The 21413-nt window shown below is 47.0% G+C and overlaps 10 protein-coding genes across 10 annotated transcripts; 5 read left to right on the top strand and 5 right to left on the bottom strand.

Moving 5' to 3' along the window:
* Positions 1–369: 369 nt before the first annotated feature.
* Positions 370–1177, bottom strand: N7495_008100 (uncharacterized protein; the record flags this gene model as incomplete). Its single annotated transcript, XM_057210751.1, is given in 3 exon segments — positions 370–855; positions 880–956; positions 970–1177. The coding sequence occupies 3 exon segments, from the start codon at positions 1175–1177 to the stop codon at positions 370–372; spliced, it is 771 nt and encodes a 256-aa protein (XP_057060294.1).
* A 9-nt stretch (positions 1178–1186) lies between these two features.
* Positions 1187–2089, bottom strand: N7495_008099 (uncharacterized protein; the record flags this gene model as incomplete). The annotated part of the gene is made up of 1 exon (XM_057210750.1): positions 1187–2089. The coding sequence occupies one exon, from the start codon at positions 2087–2089 to the stop codon at positions 1187–1189; it is 903 nt and encodes a 300-aa protein (XP_057060293.1).
* A 1363-nt stretch (positions 2090–3452) lies between these two features.
* On the top strand, positions 3453–5615 carry N7495_008098 (transcription factor TFIIIC subunit TFC6; the record flags this gene model as incomplete). The annotated part of the gene is made up of 2 exons (XM_057210749.1): positions 3453–4713; positions 4768–5615. 2 exons carry the CDS (start codon positions 3453–3455, stop codon positions 5613–5615), a joined length of 2109 nt encoding a protein of 702 aa, XP_057060292.1.
* A 516-nt stretch (positions 5616–6131) lies between these two features.
* On the top strand, positions 6132–6950 carry N7495_008097 (uncharacterized protein; the record flags this gene model as incomplete). The annotated part of the gene is made up of 1 exon (XM_057210748.1): positions 6132–6950. The coding sequence occupies one exon, from the start codon at positions 6132–6134 to the stop codon at positions 6948–6950; it is 819 nt and encodes a 272-aa protein (XP_057060291.1).
* Positions 6951–7595: 645 nt separating this feature from the next.
* On the top strand, positions 7596–10649 carry N7495_008096 (formin-binding protein HOF1; the record flags this gene model as incomplete). Its single annotated transcript, XM_057210747.1, has 7 exons — positions 7596–7635; positions 7702–7806; positions 7873–8159; positions 8213–8425; positions 8476–8574; positions 8637–10419; positions 10480–10649. The coding sequence occupies 7 exons, from the start codon at positions 7596–7598 to the stop codon at positions 10647–10649; spliced, it is 2697 nt and encodes an 898-aa protein (XP_057060290.1).
* An 871-nt stretch (positions 10650–11520) lies between these two features.
* N7495_008095 (uncharacterized protein) lies at positions 11521–11781 on the bottom strand (the record flags this gene model as incomplete). The annotated part of the gene is made up of 1 exon (XM_057210746.1): positions 11521–11781. The coding sequence occupies one exon, from the start codon at positions 11779–11781 to the stop codon at positions 11521–11523; it is 261 nt and encodes an 86-aa protein (XP_057060289.1).
* A 1016-nt stretch (positions 11782–12797) lies between these two features.
* Positions 12798–14531, bottom strand: N7495_008094 (uncharacterized protein; the record flags this gene model as incomplete). The annotated part of the gene is made up of 6 exons (XM_057210745.1): positions 12798–12868; positions 12929–13031; positions 13078–13120; positions 13179–13483; positions 13859–14176; positions 14241–14531. The coding sequence occupies 6 exons, from the start codon at positions 14529–14531 to the stop codon at positions 12798–12800; spliced, it is 1131 nt and encodes a 376-aa protein (XP_057060288.1).
* Positions 14532–15161: 630 nt separating this feature from the next.
* On the top strand, positions 15162–16455 carry N7495_008093 (uncharacterized protein; the record flags this gene model as incomplete). The annotated part of the gene is made up of 2 exons (XM_057210744.1): positions 15162–15697; positions 15756–16455. 2 exons carry the CDS (start codon positions 15162–15164, stop codon positions 16453–16455), a joined length of 1236 nt encoding a protein of 411 aa, XP_057060287.1.
* Positions 16456–17261: 806 nt separating this feature from the next.
* Positions 17262–19511, bottom strand: N7495_008092 (Mcm10/DnaG-type zinc finger protein; the record flags this gene model as incomplete). Its single annotated transcript, XM_057210743.1, has 1 exon — positions 17262–19511. One exon carries the CDS (start codon positions 19509–19511, stop codon positions 17262–17264), a length of 2250 nt encoding a protein of 749 aa, XP_057060286.1.
* Positions 19512–19998: 487 nt separating this feature from the next.
* Positions 19999–21243, top strand: N7495_008091 (uncharacterized protein; the record flags this gene model as incomplete). The annotated part of the gene is made up of 1 exon (XM_057210742.1): positions 19999–21243. One exon carries the CDS (start codon positions 19999–20001, stop codon positions 21241–21243), a length of 1245 nt encoding a protein of 414 aa, XP_057060285.1.
* Between the last annotated feature and the right edge of the window lie 170 nt (positions 21244–21413).

The raw sequence follows: 21413 nt of genomic DNA, 5'->3' as shown, positions 1-21413 counted from the left end.
AAACACTCATTAAATTTTTTCTTCACGAGTAGAATATCTTTAGGTTCTTCAGCTGGCCTAATGGAATCGGTCCATTTGGATGGTCATACTAGGCTAAGTCGTCCATACCTGGGCTTTATTGATACCAAAAATGGCAAAATGCTTAAGAGCAAGGCTATACTGAGTTCTCAGTGAGTCTAACCCTGAGAGCCCTCATAAAAGCGGCGGCACCTGAAATAGAAAAGCCCTACCTGGCATAAAGCTACGTGCCTAGGTACTTTATACATATAGACATATATACATACGTATTGACTTCAAATGCTATCAAGTTGATGAATATATATTCATACACTTCCAAAGCTAAAGTTAAAGTATTCATAATTAGTTTCATCATTCATAAGCAGGTGGCTGCTCCATTGACTCAAATTCAGACATAGAAATATCATAACCTAGGTGTCGCTTGAGTAACTCATGAGTGACAAACCGTTCTGGAGTGTTGCCCTGGGCATCCACAAATGAAACATGGTGGTTGATTTCACTAATTCTCTGCAGTTCGTTGGCATGGCGATGGTGGTGTGGACATCCATCAACACCAATCAAGAAGATTGTAACATGCACCCAAGAGAGACTGAGGAGATCAAGTTCAAATTCATCCATATCACTTGCTTCACCATCAAGTAACAGTAGAAGTCTCAGAATAGGAGTTTGGGGGCCAGCTTGCCATCCATATACCGGATGGTATGTCGCCGACTCGGAGTGTTTCTGGAAGTGTAGGTTCTTCACCAATTGCCAGCCTGTCATGACTCGTGTTCTTCCTCCAAAGTGAATGGCTCTCCATGTTTTCTCAAAATTTGCGTGATTGACAAAACCAATGTACTCGGCTCAATCGGAAAAGGTAACGAGTTGGTAGCCGCCGGAGTTGTGGTCGTGATTTATCATAGCATCTGTGAAGCGGCGGATGATGGCCTTGGAGACATCTATTGAAGAGACCAATTAGTTTGGGAACAATTGATACGATGAAATATACCATGTTGCCTTTATTCTTTGGCTGAGTGGACTTGGAATACCCGGTGATGAGGTACTGGTCGTAATTTGGACGAACGGGTTCAAAATCCATCGAACCAGAGACGTCCAAGATGATCATTGTATTATCAGCAGGTGATTGAAGGCCATCAAATGGTCTAAATGGAGATGGCATCACTTGTCTCTAGTAGCCTTTTGACTTATGTTGAAGATGGCAGGTATCATCGATTGAAAAATATGTAGGAGGTGGTTCAACAGCAGAGGCCATTCTAGAGAGAGCCATGTTCATTGCGGAGATAATATCAGGCTTCATTCTCTGCCCCGTGGGGCTTTGCCTATGATTCAGAACCCAGTACAGCCTTTCCTCGGCAGTATCCTCAAATCCCCGCCAGGCTGGCGTTATTCCTCTCCATCCAGCTGCAGAGTCAATGGTGAATTTAAGAGGATTTGAAGCATTGTCTGCCCATGCTACTGGAATTGGTTCAAAATAACCTGCTCTCAGGAGATGAAGGTATTGGATGGGTTGACGGGCGCGAAGTTCAGCAATATTCTGTGTAATGCCTACTTTCGCTTGATGAGTGGCCACAATCTGTCGCCATTCTGCATCTGGCCACCGGCTGCTTTCCTCAGTCAGGATTGCACTTCGTAGCTCAATTCTTTGAGAGGCTGCCTTTGTTGCTTTGGCGGCTGCTCTAGCCTCAGGTGACATAATAGATAATGTTTTCTTTAAGCCCGAGAATCTGGACGATTTAGCATTTTTGATACTGCTAGCTGGTGCCTCCAAATCTCTTGAGCTTGATGATGTGGCGTCCACCTTCATGCCTGCAGGTTTTGGTTCCTCTGGCCATATGTTCATTGCAGGTTCAATGGCATCAATGGCAGCCTGTGCATCTGAGTTCAATTTTGCATTCAAGGAGATTGTTCGTCGGAGAGCCCCAGTATAGCAAGTCGCATCAGGACGTGATATGGAATTATAACTAGTGGAACCCGGGGCATAGGATGATCCAATCCATCTGTAGGGGTTGTTATGGAAGAGGGCAGCCTGATAGCAGTCGTGGTATGCTTTCTCCCCTATCCAGCATGTCATTAAAGAACCAAGGATTTAATTGGACCTGACTGACCTGGAAACATGACAGCTCTAGTCCACATCTCCTGAACTGGGAGCCGTTTGATCTTTTCTCTCAAATAAACGTGAATCACACAGCTGCAGTAAAAGCCACCAACTTTATGCTCTGGCTCGATATCAGTGTTATAAATGCCATTTCTCAATTGAGCAGTCAGTAGCATATTCTGCATTTGTTGCTGATAAATATATCAGCTATCCATCCTTCAAGTGAGAGTGAAGTCACTGAAGTACTTACTTCATCCCGAGCACGAATGTTGCCTGCTTTGATGACAGCATTTGTGTGAATTGAACGTGAATGTTTATTCATTGTAGCCGAATAGGATGGTGGTAATCCGTCCGACATGTTTAGATTAGCTTCTTCTTGGCACTGCCCTGATCGTCTGGGCCACGATCTTCAGTGGGGTTCAAAGAAGGTTCAGGGGATAGAGAAGTGTTCAGGTGCACTCTTGGCACTACTATCGCTAATCAAGTTTAAGACGATGTCATCCGCACCTTCGGAAAAGCCACCAAGCAAAAAGTGCGCGCAGTGCCATACCATGAAGGATTTATCAGATTCCCAGAAAGGCACACGGATCCTCATAACTTGTAATGACTCTACTGAGAGTGACTTGCGAGCCGCAAGCAGCCCTCTAAGGATTATGTATAAACTAGAGTTTAAGCATCTCGGGAGCTAGACTAAAGCCTATCTAGGTAGAGGCTGAACCGGGGCATTCCGTACCTAGAACCATGAGGTATATAGTTATCTAGAAAGTTAACCTATGATTAGGTAAATTGCGAATAGCCCAACTCAGGTATATAGTAAAAAAGCAAAGAAGGTAGGTAGTGAGTAAGGAGAACGGGTGTATTTTCATATTATTTATGATTGTAAGCCATTAAAAGATGAGCACCTATATTAGCTATCCACAGAATACTTGATAGTGTGGAAACAGAAAATGAGTGTAGGGCAGAAAGAAAAAGGGGGAAAAAAATGAATCGCTCCCAGAGGGGCTCGAACCCTCGACATTGCGGTTAAAAGCCGCACGCTCTACCGACTGAGCTATGAGAGCTTTAATATGCCATCTGTGCCAAAATATGTTGCTATACCTCTACTATTATATTCATTTTTTAAAGCTCGCCGGCTACTTCCTAATTGGAAAATTTCGAAGTAGAAGTTGACCCAATTAGTCCCAAGGGTTGAAAGTAAATGGGTCAAGGCTTAGATAAAACTTAAAAGATAAGACGGGCCGAGATAATCTCTGAATCTTCCCAACTCCATCAACCCATATTTGCAACAACATTCCATCGCTGTCAACCTTTCCCCTGCCATCCTTCTCTCGTTAGAAGAATGGCTTCTCGCAGATCAGGTCGTGCCAAGCCCCCTGCATCAGCATACACCAATGATCCGTTTGCTTCCATCCTGAGCGATGATGAATCCACCAAGAAAACCAAAGCAAAAGGGCGCAAGAGAAAAAATGATGATCCCGCATTCGGCGAATCTACAGCTCGTTCAACTCCGGGGCCATCTACTAATTCCTCTACCGAAAAGCTAAAAGAAAGTAAGGGTGAGGAGGGATCACCATCACCATCCAAGAAGAACAGACACCTTGTATGGAAGGCACGCAAGGACGGTATGATCGAGCTTGCAGACACCGACGAGCATATCCGCGGTATCATTGACCCCAAGGACCATGTATCTAAATGGATGCATTACATTTTGACATATGGCTCTGATGTGCGAGACATGTCCGCCGTGGTTCACCAGCGAGGCAGATGGCGCTGGGCTAGAGATGCCACATTCCCGACGCGTAAAACCTTGAACATGACCGAAGGTGATTCTGATATGCTACTTGGTCCAACATTCGGCGTTGATCTGGCCGATGTCGAGAGGGAGCAAACGTCTGGATGGGACTGGTATGATCAAGATGTTGGTGCAAAGCTTCGTAATACCCAGCACATCGATACAGATATCAACCCACTGGATGCTCGAAAACACTATTTGCCGCGTCCAAAAAAGGGGAAGCATACTTTAATCACGGGTCCTGTCCACGACCAAAAGGCTACCACGCTTGGTCACCATGAGTATTTCGACTTCGGTGAAACGTGGGAGAAGAATTCAAAGGGTTCGTCGGCTACGACCAGACTGCGTGAAGGTTGGATGATCAACATTGGACACAGAATGTCTTGTATCGCATGGATGCCGCATCAAAATGGACTTGACCAGTACTTGGCAGTGACTGCGCCAATTACAGATCAGCAGAAGGCAGAATATCACAATTCGAAGATCGATCCACCCACGGCCTTTTCCCCTCAACCTTCTTACCCAACGGCTATTCAGATTTGGAAATTCCAAAGCAAGGAGACTGGTTTTCAAACTCACGATCTCGACATTAAATCCAACCCGGAACTCCGGCTGGTTGTGTGTACTGACTGGGGCGACTTACGGCACATGGCTTGGTGCCCAAACGATCGAGCAGAGCGAGACGTAGATTCTAACAGCGATACAAAGGGTCTTGGATTATTGGCAGGAATTTGGGGTGACGGGAAGTTGCGAGTCTTGGACATCAAGATAAAGACAAATCAGAACCGGAAAAAAGCAACAGAGTTTGGTAAGTTTCAAGATTTCACTTTAGTATTTTCTGGTTTCTAACTATTAGATTCAGTCAAAATAACTTCACCTGTCTTTGAAGGAGAAATATCTTCGACTGTCTGCACATGTTTGACTTGGGTTTCGCCAAGTGACATTGCTGTGGGCTGTGCCAACGGCTACGTTGCTGTATGGAGCATCATCCCTTCAACTCCGCGCGCGTCTCGGCCTTGGTTTTACTATCAGATTCATGCCACCTATGTGCTTGAAATCACTTCTGCCTATCCCGCCTACCCTCACCTTGTTTCAACAGCTGGTATGGATGGTGAGACTCGGCTTTGGTCAATGATCGACACCCAGGCTGAAAGCACTGCTTCGGTTCGCATGCGATCGGTATCTGCTGTTCTCTCCTACTCTCCCATTCTCCAGGCTGTCTGCTCCAGCGATGATCTAGAATATGGCCGCCTGATGCCAATTCGTCGGTTTTTCGCAACCAATGGAACGGCCAAATGCCCCAGTACAATCACATGTATCGCACCATGCAACGTTTGGCATCCAACAATATTGTATGGTGGAACCGGAGGAGAGGTCTCAGTCACGAATCCTTTTCGTCGAAACATCTACAATAAGGAGCAAACATGGCAACAGCTATGGTTCTCACACGACTGGGCTCAGGGCTCCGACCCAGACAGTACAGGCAACAGTCGGTTTTATGAGGGATATGCAGCAGAAACTGGAAGTGCTGCACGAGACCGACTTAACGATTCTAGGCCCACTGGTGTGACCCTGACAACCGTCTATGATGAGGGAACCCATATTACTGCCCTGGGGTGGAACCCCAACCGTCATTGTGCAGCCTGGGCTTCTGCTGCTCTAGGGTGTGGGCTCCTCAGAGTCGAAGATCTTTCCATTAAGGATACATAGCCACCTACAAAGTAATAATAATCTTTCCACAGGCTCGAACGGGATCTTGTGTCTAGTTTCCGATAAGTGGAGAAAAGTGGATCACCAGCCACGTTGATTGCTTAGTTATGGGACCCTGTCCAATCAGCATTATTTCTTTATTTGTGACGTTTTCATGTGGGTCACTCTACAACAAACATCGTGGCTGGCACTTAAGCTAAAATTACTATTGATCCCCCAGCCTCTGTCGATCCCAGCCTACCTATTTTTGGCCCAATAGATTACCTGCTGAGGCTCCGCTTTGCGTCTTGGTATACTCAATCCTGAAAACTAGTGGCGATGGAGATCGAGTTTTCAACCACTTTTAAATCTTCTCTTCCTCTTCTCTTCCTCTAGTTCATTCAAATCGAACCTTACCATCCCTAAAACCAGCTGTTATTCCAATTGGTCTCGAGCTCAAGTGAACTTTGAATCGACAAGATTTCTCGCTGTTTACATTCTCACTGCCATCTAAAAACCAACAACATCCTCTCCATCATGCGTTTCTCCGCTGCGACTCTTCTTGCCCTCTCCAGCGTCGCCTACGCTGCGCCATTTGCCATCCATGAGAACGAAGTCGTCCGTCGCAAGGTTGACTACCAGATCGTGAATGTTGATGGCGACTCCAGCACTACTACTGCCCCTCAGACTCATACTCAAACCGTGATCAAGACCGAGACTGTCGAGTCTTCTATTATTGCATCGGCTTCTTCAACTGTACCCAAGACTGTGACTATCACTGCTACCCCTTCCAGCGTACCTCACTTGTCTTTATCGTCAGGCTCAACTCCAAGCCCTACTCCTATCCCCCACAACGCGCCTCCTGCTGGAGGATCATTCTTCTCACCCTCGGCATCAGGCTTTCTTCGCCGTGACCTGAACTCTACCGAACGCCTTTCTCTCAATGCCCGCAGCTATGTCTCTTCTTCCTATGCTCATGAAGCCTCTGCCACTCCACTTGTTGCCCGACAGTGGGGTACATCAAGTGTGCCTGTCTCTTCTTCCTATGCCCATGAAGCCTTTGCCACTCCACTTGTTGCCCGACAGTGGGTTACATCAAGTGTGCCTGTCTCTTCTTCTTATGCTCATGAAGCCTCTGCCACTCCACTTGTTGCCCGACAGTGGGGTACATCAAGTGTGCTTGTCTCTTCCACTCGCATTGTTGCTCGAGACTTTGCTGCTTCTCCTAGCGCTAGCGTTACTGTGACTCCCACTCCACTCGTGGCCCGTCATTTCAGCCACCTGAATGTTCCGAGCTCAGCTACCCCTAGTGCTACTTTCTCACCATCCATTCCTACCATTCCCATGATTAATTAGAGTACATGCTATGATGACTTTTCATCATGAATATTTTGATGACTTGGACGCCGAGACAATTTTTACGACCGGATCGATACGAAGACGACCCTTGAGATGATATTTGATAGACAGTGTTTGCACTTTTTCTTTTCCTTGACTTTGACTTACAACTATGATGGGCAGGAATTTCTGGCGTTTTTTGGAATCAACAATTGGCTAAACCTTTCACGTGTATCTTTTACTGTTTACTTTTTTTATGATGGCTCGGAGACTGCTCTACTTTTAGTTCGGGGATTAGAAAGCTGAAACTTGAAATTGTATTGGGAATTGGAAAAACGAAGCTATAATCAAATAGGAATAAAAATAGCAATTCAATTGCTAAAATGCAACACCTTAAAAGTCTAGTTAGTTAACTAGACTGGATTATGTAAGGCGGTGAAAGGCCGGTTGCCCTGAGTGACGGCACCGTAAACACTGGAAAGCTAGGTCGCTCGGTTCATCTTGACACTCAGTGACGGCAGGGTTTCCGCGGTTTCATTACTTTCAAAGTTGTTTACTATTTTCAAGTTTTTGATTACTTGATTCTTCTGACATCACACCTTTTTCATCCCCCCCCCATTTTTTTACGAGCAAAGGCTGGCCGAGGCTCAACATTAAGCAACAATGCCTGGAATGGTAGACGGACCGTCGGTCTCCATGTCCTGTAAGTAAAAACCAAGTTGAAGCTTTATTGATGTAATGATTTTATGACAACTTACACAGTTTTTAGTTGCAAACAACTTCTGGGGAAGAGAAGATGCAGGACTGCAGCCTATGCTGGACCGTATGCACGGGTCGAAAGTCACAAGCGATGAATTAAAGGTTTTCTACGGTGGTATGTTATTCTCCGATAATCGATGCATGATTTCCCAACCAGCTTCTGATTTCATATCGCCTTCAGTTCGAGCTGCGATCGAAGATGAATATGCACGAAAGTTAAACGCCCTCTGTCGCAAGCCTCTCGGATCATGCGAAATGGGATCCCTTCAAGGCTCACTAGAAACTGTCCGCAGTGAGACTGAAGCTATTGCCAAGGCACACTCAGCAATTGCAGCCCAGATGAAGACTGAACTCGAAGAGCCTTTGGCGGCTTTCACCAGCGGTTTGAAAGAACGACGCAAGATTATTCAGAATGGCATCGAGCGTTTACACAAGACTAAAATGCAACAAACTGGAGTAGTGAATAAAGTTGGTTCTCTAAATGGCAGACACAAAGGGAATGAGAAGCTGACTCCTTCTAGACTCGGGATCGCTTTGAGCAAGACTGTCTCCGAATTAAGGGTTATCTTGCCCAAGGACATATGGTTATGGGCCAAGAAGAGCGCAAGAATAAGGCGAAGCTTGAGAAGACTCAGATTCAGATGGCTGCGAGCAGCACCGAATATGAGGCTGCAGTCAAGACTCTTGAGGACACAACTGGCCGGTGGAACAAAGAGTGGAAGTCTGCTTGCGATGTATGTGAGCCTTGAAGATATACGTGGTGCGTCTACTAACAGTCGTATAGAAATTCCAAGATTTGGAAGAAGAACGCCTGGACTTTACCAAGAGCAGTCTTTGGACTTACGCGAACATCGCATCGACAGTTTGCGTCAGTGACGACGGGGTATGTTGTCCCTGCTCCTTTTTTTATTTATTTATTTCACTGGACACTAACATCCAGTATAGTCTTGTGAGAAGATCCGACTGTCGCTGGAGAACTGCGAAGTGGAAAAGGATATTGTTCACTTTATTAAAGAAAGAGGAACTGGCCAGGAAATCCCAGATCCTCCTCGCTTCATTAATTTCTGCAAGGAAGACGCCGAGGACACAGCATCTGACGTTGATACCGGAGATAATTATTCCGTCGCTCAATTCCAACGAACTATGAATCCTGCATTCCGCACATCCTCTCCGCAGCCATCGACTTTTGAGTCTCATCATGACCCACAGTCTGATCTTGCGGCTCAAATGGGTCATCCGGCACCCCAAGCTCCTCCGCCAAACATTCAGCAAACACAGCCACCGATGCCCTCACAGCAGCAGCCATTGCCACATCAAGCACCCCCGCCCCAAGCGCAGCAGCCAGCGCCTCTGGACCTTCGCCGAGGAGGCTACCTGCCACCTAACTATGACCCTGAGCAACATGGTCAGATCAATGCCATTCCTCATAACGCATACCCCACTGACGGAATGACTATGTTCTGTCGTCCCGGTCCTCCTTCGGAACGGAGCTCAGTGAATAGCGCATACCGACCATCCAGCCGCGACTCACAAAGCGAGGTATCTAATCATAATTCTATGTCTAGCGTCGAGCCTGCGATCTCTCCGGTGAAATCCTCACCTTCTAAACCGATCAATAACGCACCATCGCCAAGTTCCCAAGACGATACGTCTGTTCAGAAAAAGAAGAGTGCCTTCTTCAGCAATAGTCCCTTCCGACGCAAGAGCCGTCACGAAAAGGAGCGACCCACCTTCACTGCAAGAAGCCCCTGGACATCTCCGACGAAGAAGGCTTCACCTTCCCGACCCCAGCCTGAGCACCGTACCGCCAGCCCTGAACCAGTTGATCCTCGAGCTAACTTCCAACTCAATGTTGGTAACAACGTTTTTGATGTTGCTTCCCCGGATAAAATCTCGGCAAAGGCAGGATCACAGCAAGTGAATGGCGATGATGATATGGACCCTATCGCACGGGCTCTAGCCGATTTGAAGACAGTTGGTGGCAAGCAATCCAGTCTCCGAGTGTCCGCCGATAACTGGCACGGCATCCAGACACCTAACCCTTCTGCTCCTCCATCTGCTTATGGGGGAAGCACTTCAGGAGCCCCACCAGCTTATGATCCATCAGTGAAAAGGCTGGATGCTCCCGAACCAGCATTTACATCCAAACAGATGCAAAAGACTACCCAGCGATACACGGGCCAAGCTCAGAGCATGATGCGAGGTGGAAGCAACAACCCATCCAGGGATGCACCTAAGTCCCAGGAAGTTCCTCGTGACCGCTCTCCAGCCCCTGCTAGACGTAGTGCTAGTCCAAGAGTTGATGGATATGGTAGCAGAGGAGCTAGCCCCAGCCCAGCGGCGGCGCATCAGTCCAGTAGCATGCGAAGCCGTTATAGCAAGTCTCCTACGCCACGTCAAGACCACCCACCGTACTCGCCTAATGACTACGTGAGACGGGCCTCCCCAGCTACCAGCCATCGTGCAGTGTCTCCTCAGCCTCAGTTCAGACAGCAGGTCCGACCTTCTAGTGCCGGCATGGAGCTGCAGCTTTCAAATGGTTCGAACGAGCAATATGGCGGTAGTCAGCAGCCTGGCTATGGTTCCACTCGGCGCGATGGTGGTCGACCCACGTCTTTCTATGATGCTGGCGGTACTCCACCTGTGGGCCGATCCCGAAGCCGTACTCTTGCCGTTGCGGACCCAGGCCGAAAGTTCAGCCGTGATGGACGCCCTATCTTGCATTTCGGTAAGAATCCATTGCTCTTATTCATTGTTTGGCATTTTTACTAAATTCTTTCTTTCATAGCTCGCGCAATGTACAGCTACGCCGCGGCTATCCCTGTGGAGCTCGGTTTCTCCAAGGGCGATGTCCTCGCTGTTATCCGTCTCCAAGACGATGGATGGTGGGAAGCAGAAGTTACCAACGCCCGCGGTCACCCCGGCTTGGTGCCCAGCAACTATTTGCAGATCTTCTAGATCTCACAAGCCCCAGTTTTCTCTTACGACCTGTCATGAACACCAAGACCCTGTTGTCCTGACGGATATTCCTTTATTGCCCTTGCCCACACTCACGTCGATATCACGCATCTCTTACTTCAACAACCTCTCTTGAACCTGCTTTTTTTTACTCTTCAATTCTGATCTTAGCGCTTTGCGCAATTATTTTGCAGAAACAGCCTACTCAATATCCCTCTTGTTTCTTGCAGCTATTTTCTTTCGGGAGGGCGAGCGTGCCGTTTGTTTTTGACATGATATTCTTCATATTTCACCTTCGTCTTTTATCCGTTTATCTTTGGGTAATTTTCTTTTAATCGATTGAAGAGTGCTTCATTCAAATAACGATATGAGGGATTGTCTTACATCAACATCTAATCCTTGGATTCCATGGTAGGATTTTCTCATCCTCTTGATGGCCCTTTTTCGCTTGAATCCTGTCTCCCATTTCTCCCACCTTCTGGCGATTCCAATGTTCTTAATCTTATTACCTTGAGAAATTACCCCATTGCTTGAAAGTTCTCACCATATTGATTTCTGTTACTTGCTTAGCTTAGTTATCCATTGAGTTTTTATCTCTGTTTACTTCACCTATCAATGAACCACCCACGTCAGGTTATGGCCAATACTTGTACGTGATTTAGGGTTTTTCTATTTTCAGTAGGAAGGCCATCAGTAGTACCTATGTACATTCAATATTTAGGGGCTATTTCTACCCTAATAAAGGTATCTCTCAACTGCTTTAACTTAGATAACGAAATAAAAACCGTATATTTCACCTTACCGGATCCTTCTCCCACCACCATCATTAAACAACTCCCCAAGCTCTCCCTTCCCGCTACCAGGTAGGATCTCAAGCGAGCCGTGCATTATATATGTACTTGGATGCATCGAAGGTTCCCTTTCCCTCTGACATGAAGCTGCCAGCTTTTCCATGGAAATCCTTCGACTCCACGAGATCCGTGAAGATGAAGGTGGCGGATCTATATTTTTCACGGTCACCTCTAGCAGGTAGGTAGACCATTTGGTAGCTGGTGGTGACCTCTGCGTTTAGCTCACCCAAACTCACTTTGACAGTTGCGGCGAGAAAGCGTGGATTGGGAACGGTCCTCATCCCATGAGACAATACTGGCGGAGGATGTAAAGACTTGAGACAAGGTGCCGAGCGTTTTCTGTAGTTCCAGGCGGTTAGTATAGTTACTCCCACCCAGCAGGTACAGAAGCTATGAAGAAAGAGACATGCTACATACTAAAAGGCTTCAACGGAACCTTCTAGATGTCCAAAGTCATGAATTCATTCATCTAACAGTTCTTTGAACTCCGAATCTATTTCTTTTTCTAATGACTAGTTTTTGTCCTAGCTGAAATGGGAATAGTTCGGCCTTGAAGAGCGACATCTTACTACTCAGGTTCGAGAAATAACCTTGGGGTATACCAGGCGTCGATGTGAGATCTCGGACCAGTCCCGGGGTCAGTCCATTCATGTCACCTAGATAAGAGTCTTCTTGATAGGTCATGATCTTATGTAGAATCCCACCCTGCTGCCTCGTGGGCTTGGGACCAGGGTTGAGCTCGGCAGATATCTTCAGATAAAGTAAGCATGATACGCCACATCGTCTTAAGCGGGGCGCGAAGAAATAAAGCCGATATATTTATTCCAAGCTCATCTTAGATGTACCTTCCATTTATTGGCCATGCCCTGCATGGACGGTGGACCACCGGAGTTGAGCCTTGTCGCAGTTAGATGCAGGAAGCCCTGGAAACAGCCTACCTCGGAGACACAAAGTGACCTATCAACTTCCATCTTCGCGCTAGTGCGCTGCAACATCCCGTAGCTCCATTCTTTCGGCTTTGTCTTCGGAGATTTTACGACGAATAAGACCTCTACTTTGGCACACACGAGCCAGTCACTCTTCCAAAGCATGTCTTTAAACAAAGGAAAATCATCATTTGAAAATATCAACAGGTCATTGAGCAAATTATTAAATCAACTCCAAATCAACCCGCCAAATTATGGAGAGGCAAGGCATTGATAACTGAGCAGGGGTATATGGGGAAACAAACATGCTCCGCACAACAATAGAACTTCAAGTCAAGGCAAGGCCCAAGGACTTCAAAAAATGATCGCGCTTATTCGTTATCAACAAAAGAGTTGGCCAAATTGCCAATGTAGGGAACTTCGAAGTGGTCAAGAGTGTCGACTTCAGAAGAAAACATTAGTGATTTGAACGGGGTACATCCATATAGAATGGCGCTCTTACCATCTTTGTATGCCCTCATTGCGAGGAAGCCAATTAGAAGAAGGTCAACCAGGAAGAGAGTCCAGGAAAGTAAAGAGGACCAGCATAGAATGAGATGGAGAACCTTGTGTTGTTAGATAAGTTCCGTCAGAAGGCTCGTTGAAACTTACAAAGATGACGGTAAAAAGCATGCTGGACTGCCAGGCATGGAATCTTTGAATCAATATTAGTTGAGCTTCCAGCAATAATTCAGGTCTTCCTAGTGACCTACCGCACGTAATCGCTCTTGTGCTCAAACAACAATAGCAAGACTCCCCCGGCAGGAGGCAGAAGCAAATACGCCAACATGGCCTCGACGTCCATGCGGATAGGGAGGCTCGTCTCAAATGTTCCAAAACTTAAGTGACCACCCTCGATATCCCGTCCAAATCCAGTGTTGGTAGTGTTGGCACGGCTGATGAAGTTGCTCGGAGATGGGAGGTCGGTTGATACCCGAGGTGACCGAAAGTTGGGGGACCTGACATGGATGTCTGGATAAGGAGGAGAAAATGCCCGCTCGGTCTCTGGCGACTGGTCCTGGTAAGGAGCGAAGTTCATTATGTCAATGGTTAGGAGTCAAACCAAAAGTAATTACTGGGAATTGGAGGATTTAAGCTTCTTATCGCTATCGCGTGTACGCGTCGGCCTCAGGCATAAACATTCAATCGGGTATCATGTATTTCATGGGGCGCGTTTTTCAATGGAAGATCCACGGAAGAAAAAAAAAAAAAAAAAAAGAAGCTTTATCACACAAAAATAACTATTATTTTCCAATCAAGGCTTACCACGACCACGGGCGATTCCAGTGCCAGTTGCACTCCCACGACCTAAAGCCCCACTGATCGGCCGGCGAGTTGTTGTTGTGGAGGACCCCCGGGTAGTTCCCGTTGCTCCCGTTCGGCTTGTACTCACACTGGGTGTTCGCCCAAGACCAGTGCTGCGAACTGTACCTCGACTGGATCCGCGAGTGCCCCTGGTACTCACAGCACGCCGTCTTTCTTCCTCTTCGGCTTTCCGAGCGGCAGCTTCTCTCTGCTGCCGAATTGCTTGTTCCCTCCGTTCGGCTGCTTGTTGTTTCTGAATTGTTTCCTGCTCCATATCTGCGACATCTTGAGTGGCGCCCTTCCATTCAGGGTTTAGAATCAGGCGCTGGTTGTGTTCGGTTTGAGAGAGAATTCGAGTCCATGTATTCAAGAGTGTCGATGCCGATGTAACTGTTTGGGATACGGTCTATCAAAGGGTTAATTATACGAGTGCTTTATTACCTGATCAATGCATTTAATTGAAAACTAACCTCCATGTTGCCTTTGGCACTGTCAATGCTGCTCAGCAGTCCTTCAATGACCTCATTTATTTTCCGCACAGTTTGCAGCTCTTGGTGTAATGCATCCTCTCGTGCCTCCTGTCGAGCAAACAGGGTATCTCCGTCATCATCAGACTGTCGCGGTTCTGGAGCTGGACTCTCATCTGTCGGTCTATTTGTGATTTTTTTATGAGTCGTTCTCTTCGAGGGAGAGTTCCAAAGATCTTCAGTATCTTCATCTGAGAGTTGAAGCCTCTCCATCTCTTCAGCGGTGCTTCGCATGATGGCTAGAGCGTGTGTCGAGTATCAATACAAGAGAAAAACTTCTCGATTCAGTTTCAGAAGTTCGGAACTGAAACAGAACTAAAAGTTTTAAAATTGAATGAACGATTTCGAAATGGAGTTGATATGATCAGTTAAGGGGACAAATTTCGTGATTCAATCTCAAAAACTCGAATGTGAAAGTGAGTTAAATTGATAATTTTAGTAACTGAACGATTCAGAGCATGCACCGATATCAGTTCGGTCTTGTCAAGTTGAAAAGACGTCAACACGGATCAAGACAATCGCGGGGAGATTTATTATTACCTACTAGGCGGTGACTTTATGCCGGGCGGTGGGGCGTGACAAAACGCGGTGGCTGGGAAGCGGTAAACATATGCTGCCGCCCTTGAACCCGCCCTTTCTTCCTTCACCTTCACCTTCATCGATAATTCCGCTCTTGTATATCGTGACTTTGCATGTGTAAATTCGTCTCGACAACTCGATATCTTGACCCCATTACTGATCGTACTCGATCACTTCCGAGTACGAGAATTACCACTACCTGGGTCCACGTCAATCTCACAAATCGATTTCTTCTTTCTCACCACCCAACAACTCTCTACTTTTCATATCCGGAACTGCGTGAAAATGTCGCAAAATCTTTCCACTCCCCCGCCGCCCTCACCCAGCAAACTGAGGGTTCCAAGAGCGCCGCGACATGGCCATGGTTATGAAGACTCAGAGCCGTACCCAACCCGTCATTCCGCCAGAATAGCCAGTCGGCGCGCATTGCAGGCTGCTGATCGGGGTTCGCCTCAACCTCGCGATTTCTCTCCAGATGAGGACAAGAACGTTTTTCTGGTTGAGGCTCTGCCGACTCCTACCAAAACTCCAGCTAAGAAGGTATCGGCACCGTCAGAATGGTCAATTGGTCCATCGATCGACCGCTCATTGTTCCGTTCAGAGAAGCGGATGGCGCTTGCCCGAGGCAGTGAGAAACTGGAGATATTCACCGACTCGCGCGACCGTATCCCGGAGGTCTCGTTGGATGCACGAAACCCATTCGCAAAAACTGGCCGTCCATCTGATGGAGAAGCATCGACGGTTTCTCGCCAAACCCGCTCGACTGTCCGAGGCAAAGACTCTTCCTTTCAGGATGATGATGATGATGTTAAGTACATGTTGTAAGTGCTCTGACTATTCTATCACATGTAATATTCCATACTAATCTTCAATCTTTAGCCGAGGCAAGCAAGTCAGGCGTCCAGCCCAGCTGTCTGATTATGACAGTGACGAAGATGAGGATGACGATGAGGAATATCTAGGCCTGTTTGCAAGCCGACGCGATCTCCTGCCTGACCTAGCCAAATCTAAGTGGAAAGGTCTTCGCCGCCGTGATGTCAAGCCAAAGATGCTATGGCCACAGGACCCATCTCAGAAGGATACCAATGATGACTCATTGTTTACCCCTAAGAGTTCGAGTAAGGATGAAGCTAGAAAGAAAATTGTGGATGAATCGGAGCAATCCGCCACTCGTGCTCATAGTGTTACTCGCCGTGGCACCCGTGGTACAGAGATGGACACAGTGATTGAGGATAAAGGCTCAGATATCCAATCCCGCAATCCTCCCAATGCTGAGGCTAGTTCCTCCCGCTCTCTTCGTCCGAACCGTGGCTCAAAGGGTGATTCCCATGATCGCCAGCAAATGGATGGCGCAGGAGACTTGCCTCCAGACTCCCCAATTCACAGCACCCAAGGTCACTCCAAAATTGATGGCGCAGGCGACTCCCCACCTGGCCCCATCCGCAGTAGCCCATTCAAAAAATGGTTGCGCAAGAAGAACGGGTCAAAGGAAATGGCCACAACTTCCCTGAAGCGGGCTGCATCGGGTGAAGATGGTGTCCCTACCAAACGAACCCGGGCTACCCGGAAGGATCTTTAGGCCTTAACCTCTTCTCACGAGTTTACGTCTTATTACTTTGTCTTATCGAGCTGGTATGCTCAAGTCTATTTTATTTTGTTTCGTCTCATGTTTATTCTGCGGGGATAGGGATATCAAAGGAACATTACCAGGAGTTCTGCTTTCAGGGCGTTAAGATCTACTATGTGCAAGAGTCTTATTCATTTCTTATCTACAAACTATTAGCTAGTATCCATCAATAAAGTTTTTCTCTTAATGCTGCCCACTTGTCAATCATAAATTCAGCTAAATGTACCTGGTATACAGCTCGCTGACCATCTTATTTGGTGAAGGCGAAGTAGATGTGGAGAAAGGCAGTCAAATTAGCCGTAAGGGCTAAATTAACTCTATTATCAGACCCACTTTATTATTCTGCCAACAGAAAGCTTAAAATTCAAGATCAGATCTTTGATTACATCCTACGCTTGGAATGAAAGGGGGAAAAATAATGAGATTTAAATTACCAAACTGCTGAGCAGATTATTATTCAGTTCTAATTATCCAGTCATCATATTGTTAATTTACCGTTACAGCGAGTGAATGTCTGGTTTATATTAGGCGGTCAAAACGGCGGTCGTGGTTCGGAGTTTTGCTAGTTGATTGATAGCTTATTCGATGATGTTTTTAGTTCCAGGTGCAGACGGGGACTAACTTGGATCCATATGAGCCTCGGAACCTGGAAATATGGAATTTAAGGATCAGTTTCTCTCATTTTTTATCTGGAACGACGCTAAATCAGCCTAACCGCTAAGCCTTCGATCTAATGGTACATGTATGCCCAAAGCATATCAGACGAATTCTAGTTCATCATCATCGTCATCATCTGATAATATTCGTCGATGTTTGATTGCTCCAGGGCCACCCAAGCTCTCACGACCAGCCTCTCTGATACCCTTGGGTGTGATAAAGCGAGTTTTCTTAACACCACTTTCATGTAGCCTGTCGCCATCATGGGCACGCTTCATGGGTGGTCCAAGTTGTACATTCTGCGCTCTACCGAAGCTGGCAAGGTTCATCCCATTGCCGTCTGGAAATCGACTCTTTGGTGTGCCAGGTTGCTTGTCTTTATTCTCAACTCTAAGTGGCGTTACATTCGATGCGCGTGCTCGAAGATAATCGGCACCAACACCGCCAGAATCCCCAGAGACGAGCTTCGTTGTGATATCTCTTTCTCGCTGTTGATTGGCGAGACGTCTGCGTAGCCGCTCTTCTTTATTTTCCATACCACGACCCATCAATCCGGCCGCAATGAAGGGATCCTCGTCAAGTAAACTTGCTGACCCTCCGTGTGGATTATAAGATGGACGACCGGCGCCACGGGCTTTGGGAGCCGGTGCAAGGTACACCGTTGATTGAGAGGCATAATCGAACGTTCCGCTTTTTGGTCTCAACTCTTTCCTCTGCGTAGGATTTTTGTGGACGCTTTCCTTTCTCTGCCAGGGATTTCCCTCGTAATGTCCCGTTCGCGATCCGCCGGGGCCGAACATGCCGGTACCTTTGTTAATCCCTGCGCGTGCACCTTGAGATTGCCGCACCTGGATATCGACATGATAGTCACAGAACTCGGTCTTTCGACCATCTAGCCAAGATCTGCAGGTAATGCCACTTTTCTTGATACTCTTGCAAAATCCAATGTCCTGAGATTTCCCAATCTCGAGAATCTTGTCATCTGATGACGAGAGAGCCAAGCTGAACTTTTGAGTATCCAGTTTGTGTTTTTGAGGTGGCATGAGAGTAGGATTCAAAATGGCAACTAGTGTGCCCTCAGTCATTCGGTAGTAACGGGGGAAGGCAGTATCGAAAAGCAGTAGTTCAATAGTCCACTTGAGATCAGTCAAAGTCATCACCATATATTGATTGGTGTTGTTGAGACCATCATCGAAAGGATCCACTGTCTTTTTTGAGGTATTCCCTGACTCTTTCTTTTGCCGTGGAGCAGATTTGGATGCGATAATTCCAAAAACAACAAAGTCTTCTATATCCTCTGGCAGCTCAAAATCAGGGGATTTGACTTTTTGCAGAAGATCAGGTATGCGGAGGATAGTTTTGTTAGCCAAATTTCGGCTCAAGAAGGAATGAGGTAGGATGCGAGTCGACAGATTTTGAGCTGAATAAGATTCAAACTTGGATGAGTCTGCGCCATCCGCGTTTTCGATAGTTTCTCCATCCTGATCACCAGTTTTCTTGGCTTTCGACGTTTTTTGACTGCCCTGTAAACTAGTGGATCGATGTTGGCCAAGCGATTTCATGATGTCGTCTCGATTGAACCTCATTTCTTGTGGCTCCCGGCTCATAGGTGATTGTGACTGGTCATTTTCATTCGCTGCAGCGGTCTTAAAAGACTCGATCTCTTTGTGGTCCAGTTGGAATGCCGAACTGCGATTTGCCTTAATTTTCTCTGCCCTCCCTGCCCTTTCAATTCGAGATTTCTCGACTGATCGGCCCTCGGCCATTCGTTGGCTGAAACTCTTAATTCTTGTCAAATCTTCACCCCGGGTTGAAGTTTGATGCCTGGGTGAAAAAATATCACTTGAATGGGATATAGCGCCACTCCGACTTCCAAGCTGGCTGCTTGGCCGGGCGTCTGTTCGCAAGCTTGGAGGTCGCTTTAGCGACACATCGATAGCTCTCCAGCCTTTATCGATGCCCATCTTATACCGGCTAGGAGACCATGGCTCGTGAAAAGAGACAGGACGTCTAGTGGGTGACACTGGGACTTGTACTTCATCAGAGTGTTGCCTCCTTGTGGGGCTTCTTGGAATGGTATGCTTCCGGGGACTTAGAGATGGTGCAAGGCCAAAGCTTCTGCTCTTAACAGGAGAGGCTGCATTTTCCGATCGATTTTGGCTCTTCTGCAGCTGTTTCAATTTAAGACGGGCTTGAATTTCAGCAAGCTTCAGTTGCAGCGTTTCCTCGTCATCCTCTGTATCTCCATTATCTGGATCCTCATTCAAGATCTGACTGGCTTTCGACCGAAAAGTAGGGGTAGTATTAGAGCGCTTCAAGGGCGACGAAAGAACATCTCGGCGGTGTTGCATTTCTGTGTACTTCCTTCGGCCACCTGGGGAGCTGAGTAGAGCTGCCCGGGGTGATTTTGGCGGCCATGCAGTGTCAGTCACTTGAACAATGTAACGTTAGTAACCCTTAAAGCAGCGGGTTCATAGAACTCACTTTTAGTTCTGAATCAAGGGGAAAGCGAAGTGGTCAAGAGTTGGGGTCAGTCATTCCCCGCTTTAGCCAGCAACTGGCTTCAGATTCGGAATAACAAAGCAGAAAGTTGTAGAAGACTGAAAAGTTCAAGATCAAGGGACATGAAGATAAATAAACAAATGAGGCGCAACGACAACAGCGTAATATTTGTGTGCCGAACAGATAAAAGTGCAAGGGATCGGGATGAAAGTGATGGATTATCCTTGCATATGCGACCGCACATGATTGGCCCGTGATCCGTCGCGTCGCGATTTCCCGTTTCAATTTACGCCGCTTCTTCTTACTACATCTACACTCGCTCTTTATCTCTCTATAATGCCTCGCACAACTCGATCTGCGCCTGCTGAGCAGAAGGCACAGCCTGAGATTGATCAACAAAAGACTCTTATACCTGCAGAAAAGCCCAATCGGACATTCATCTTGCCTGCTTCGGCCAGCAAAGACGCGCGTGTGTTATCACTTCCAGATCCTCGCTCTGGCAATTTGGCGCAATACTTCTTCTGTTCAGAACTTGGAGTATATGAATTCACGGCAATTACAGCGCCTTCCCATGTTGCTCGTAGTATCTTTGCTACTCCTAGCGCTTCAAGCGCGTCAGACGATAAGAATGCGCCGTCTTTAATGATCAAGAAGGGCGATCTATTAGTAGCAACCCCAATTGACCCAATCTTTATTCTGATACCCTTGCTTTTACCTTCATCCAATTCCGGGCCTTCACTCTTCCAGCCTTTGGACGATATTATTGACTCGCACGACGATCTACATCCTCATCTTCGATCTGTCTTGTTCAACGAAAAGTTCAGAACCACTCTCCTTGCGCGTGCGGAAGCTATATGTGATACTGTGGAAGCCGGAGATGAAAGAATGCTTCGGCTGAGCGAGACTAAGCTTCTGAAGGAGCTGGTCTCGAAGTCGGAAATCTTGGCAAAACAAGGTCTGCCGGCGAGCTTGGAGCAACGATTTATTCGTCAAGCATTGGCTGCTCCGTTGATGTCTGTTAAGCGAAATGATATACAAACTAGTCAGCTGTCTAATGACAGTGAAACAACCGCCCAATCGCAAGAAAGGCAAGACTCGCCATCCATAAGTGCCACTACTGTGATACCATCTATATCAACACCTGTGGGAGAGACTATACCCGCGCCTCAGTTGGATGTAGTAGCTTCCTCAGATCCTGTTCGTTTGTTACAAATTTCCACGGCCTTATCTTTCATCAAGGAGTCCTATCTGTCGCCGGCCTTGTGCTCTCGACTCGATGAACTCCTTACTTCCCCGGAGAGTCCCTTGGACCTGACTCCTTTGACAAATCGTCTGAAAGAACTTGCTGATCTCCGCGCTGAAGCACTTGCGACGCGGAAGATGTCTGACTTTACCCTCAAACGTAGCCTGGACGACGAGGAAGTGGAGGCCCGGGCAGAGAAGAAACGTCGCAAGGAAGAGGAAGAGAAGAAGAGCAAGGCCGAGTCTCGAGGAGTTCGCGATTTGAAAAAAGTAAACACTACTGGTATGAAGAAGATGAGTGATTTCTTCTCAAAGGCCGCCTCGAAGAAGAAATCTTGAATTGCCAACAAATATACGGCAGCCAATCTACATTCAATTCCTGCTATCTTAGTCGAGCGAGGGACTAAAAATTAAACAACCTCTCAGTTCGGCCAATCGAGCCTTGGTGGTTTGGGTCGTGCTGCGCTCCAAGGCAAGTGCAGCATACACTGCAACGCATATTCAATCTA

Source organism: Penicillium taxi, assembly GCF_028828555.1.
Source record: "Penicillium taxi strain IBT 34144 chromosome Unknown utg000005l_segment0_segment0, whole genome shotgun sequence".
Lineage (NCBI taxonomy): Eukaryota > Fungi > Ascomycota > Eurotiomycetes > Eurotiales > Aspergillaceae > Penicillium > Penicillium taxi.
Note: the sequence above shows the minus strand (reverse complement) of the source record. Positions and strands in the feature narration are given on the sequence as shown.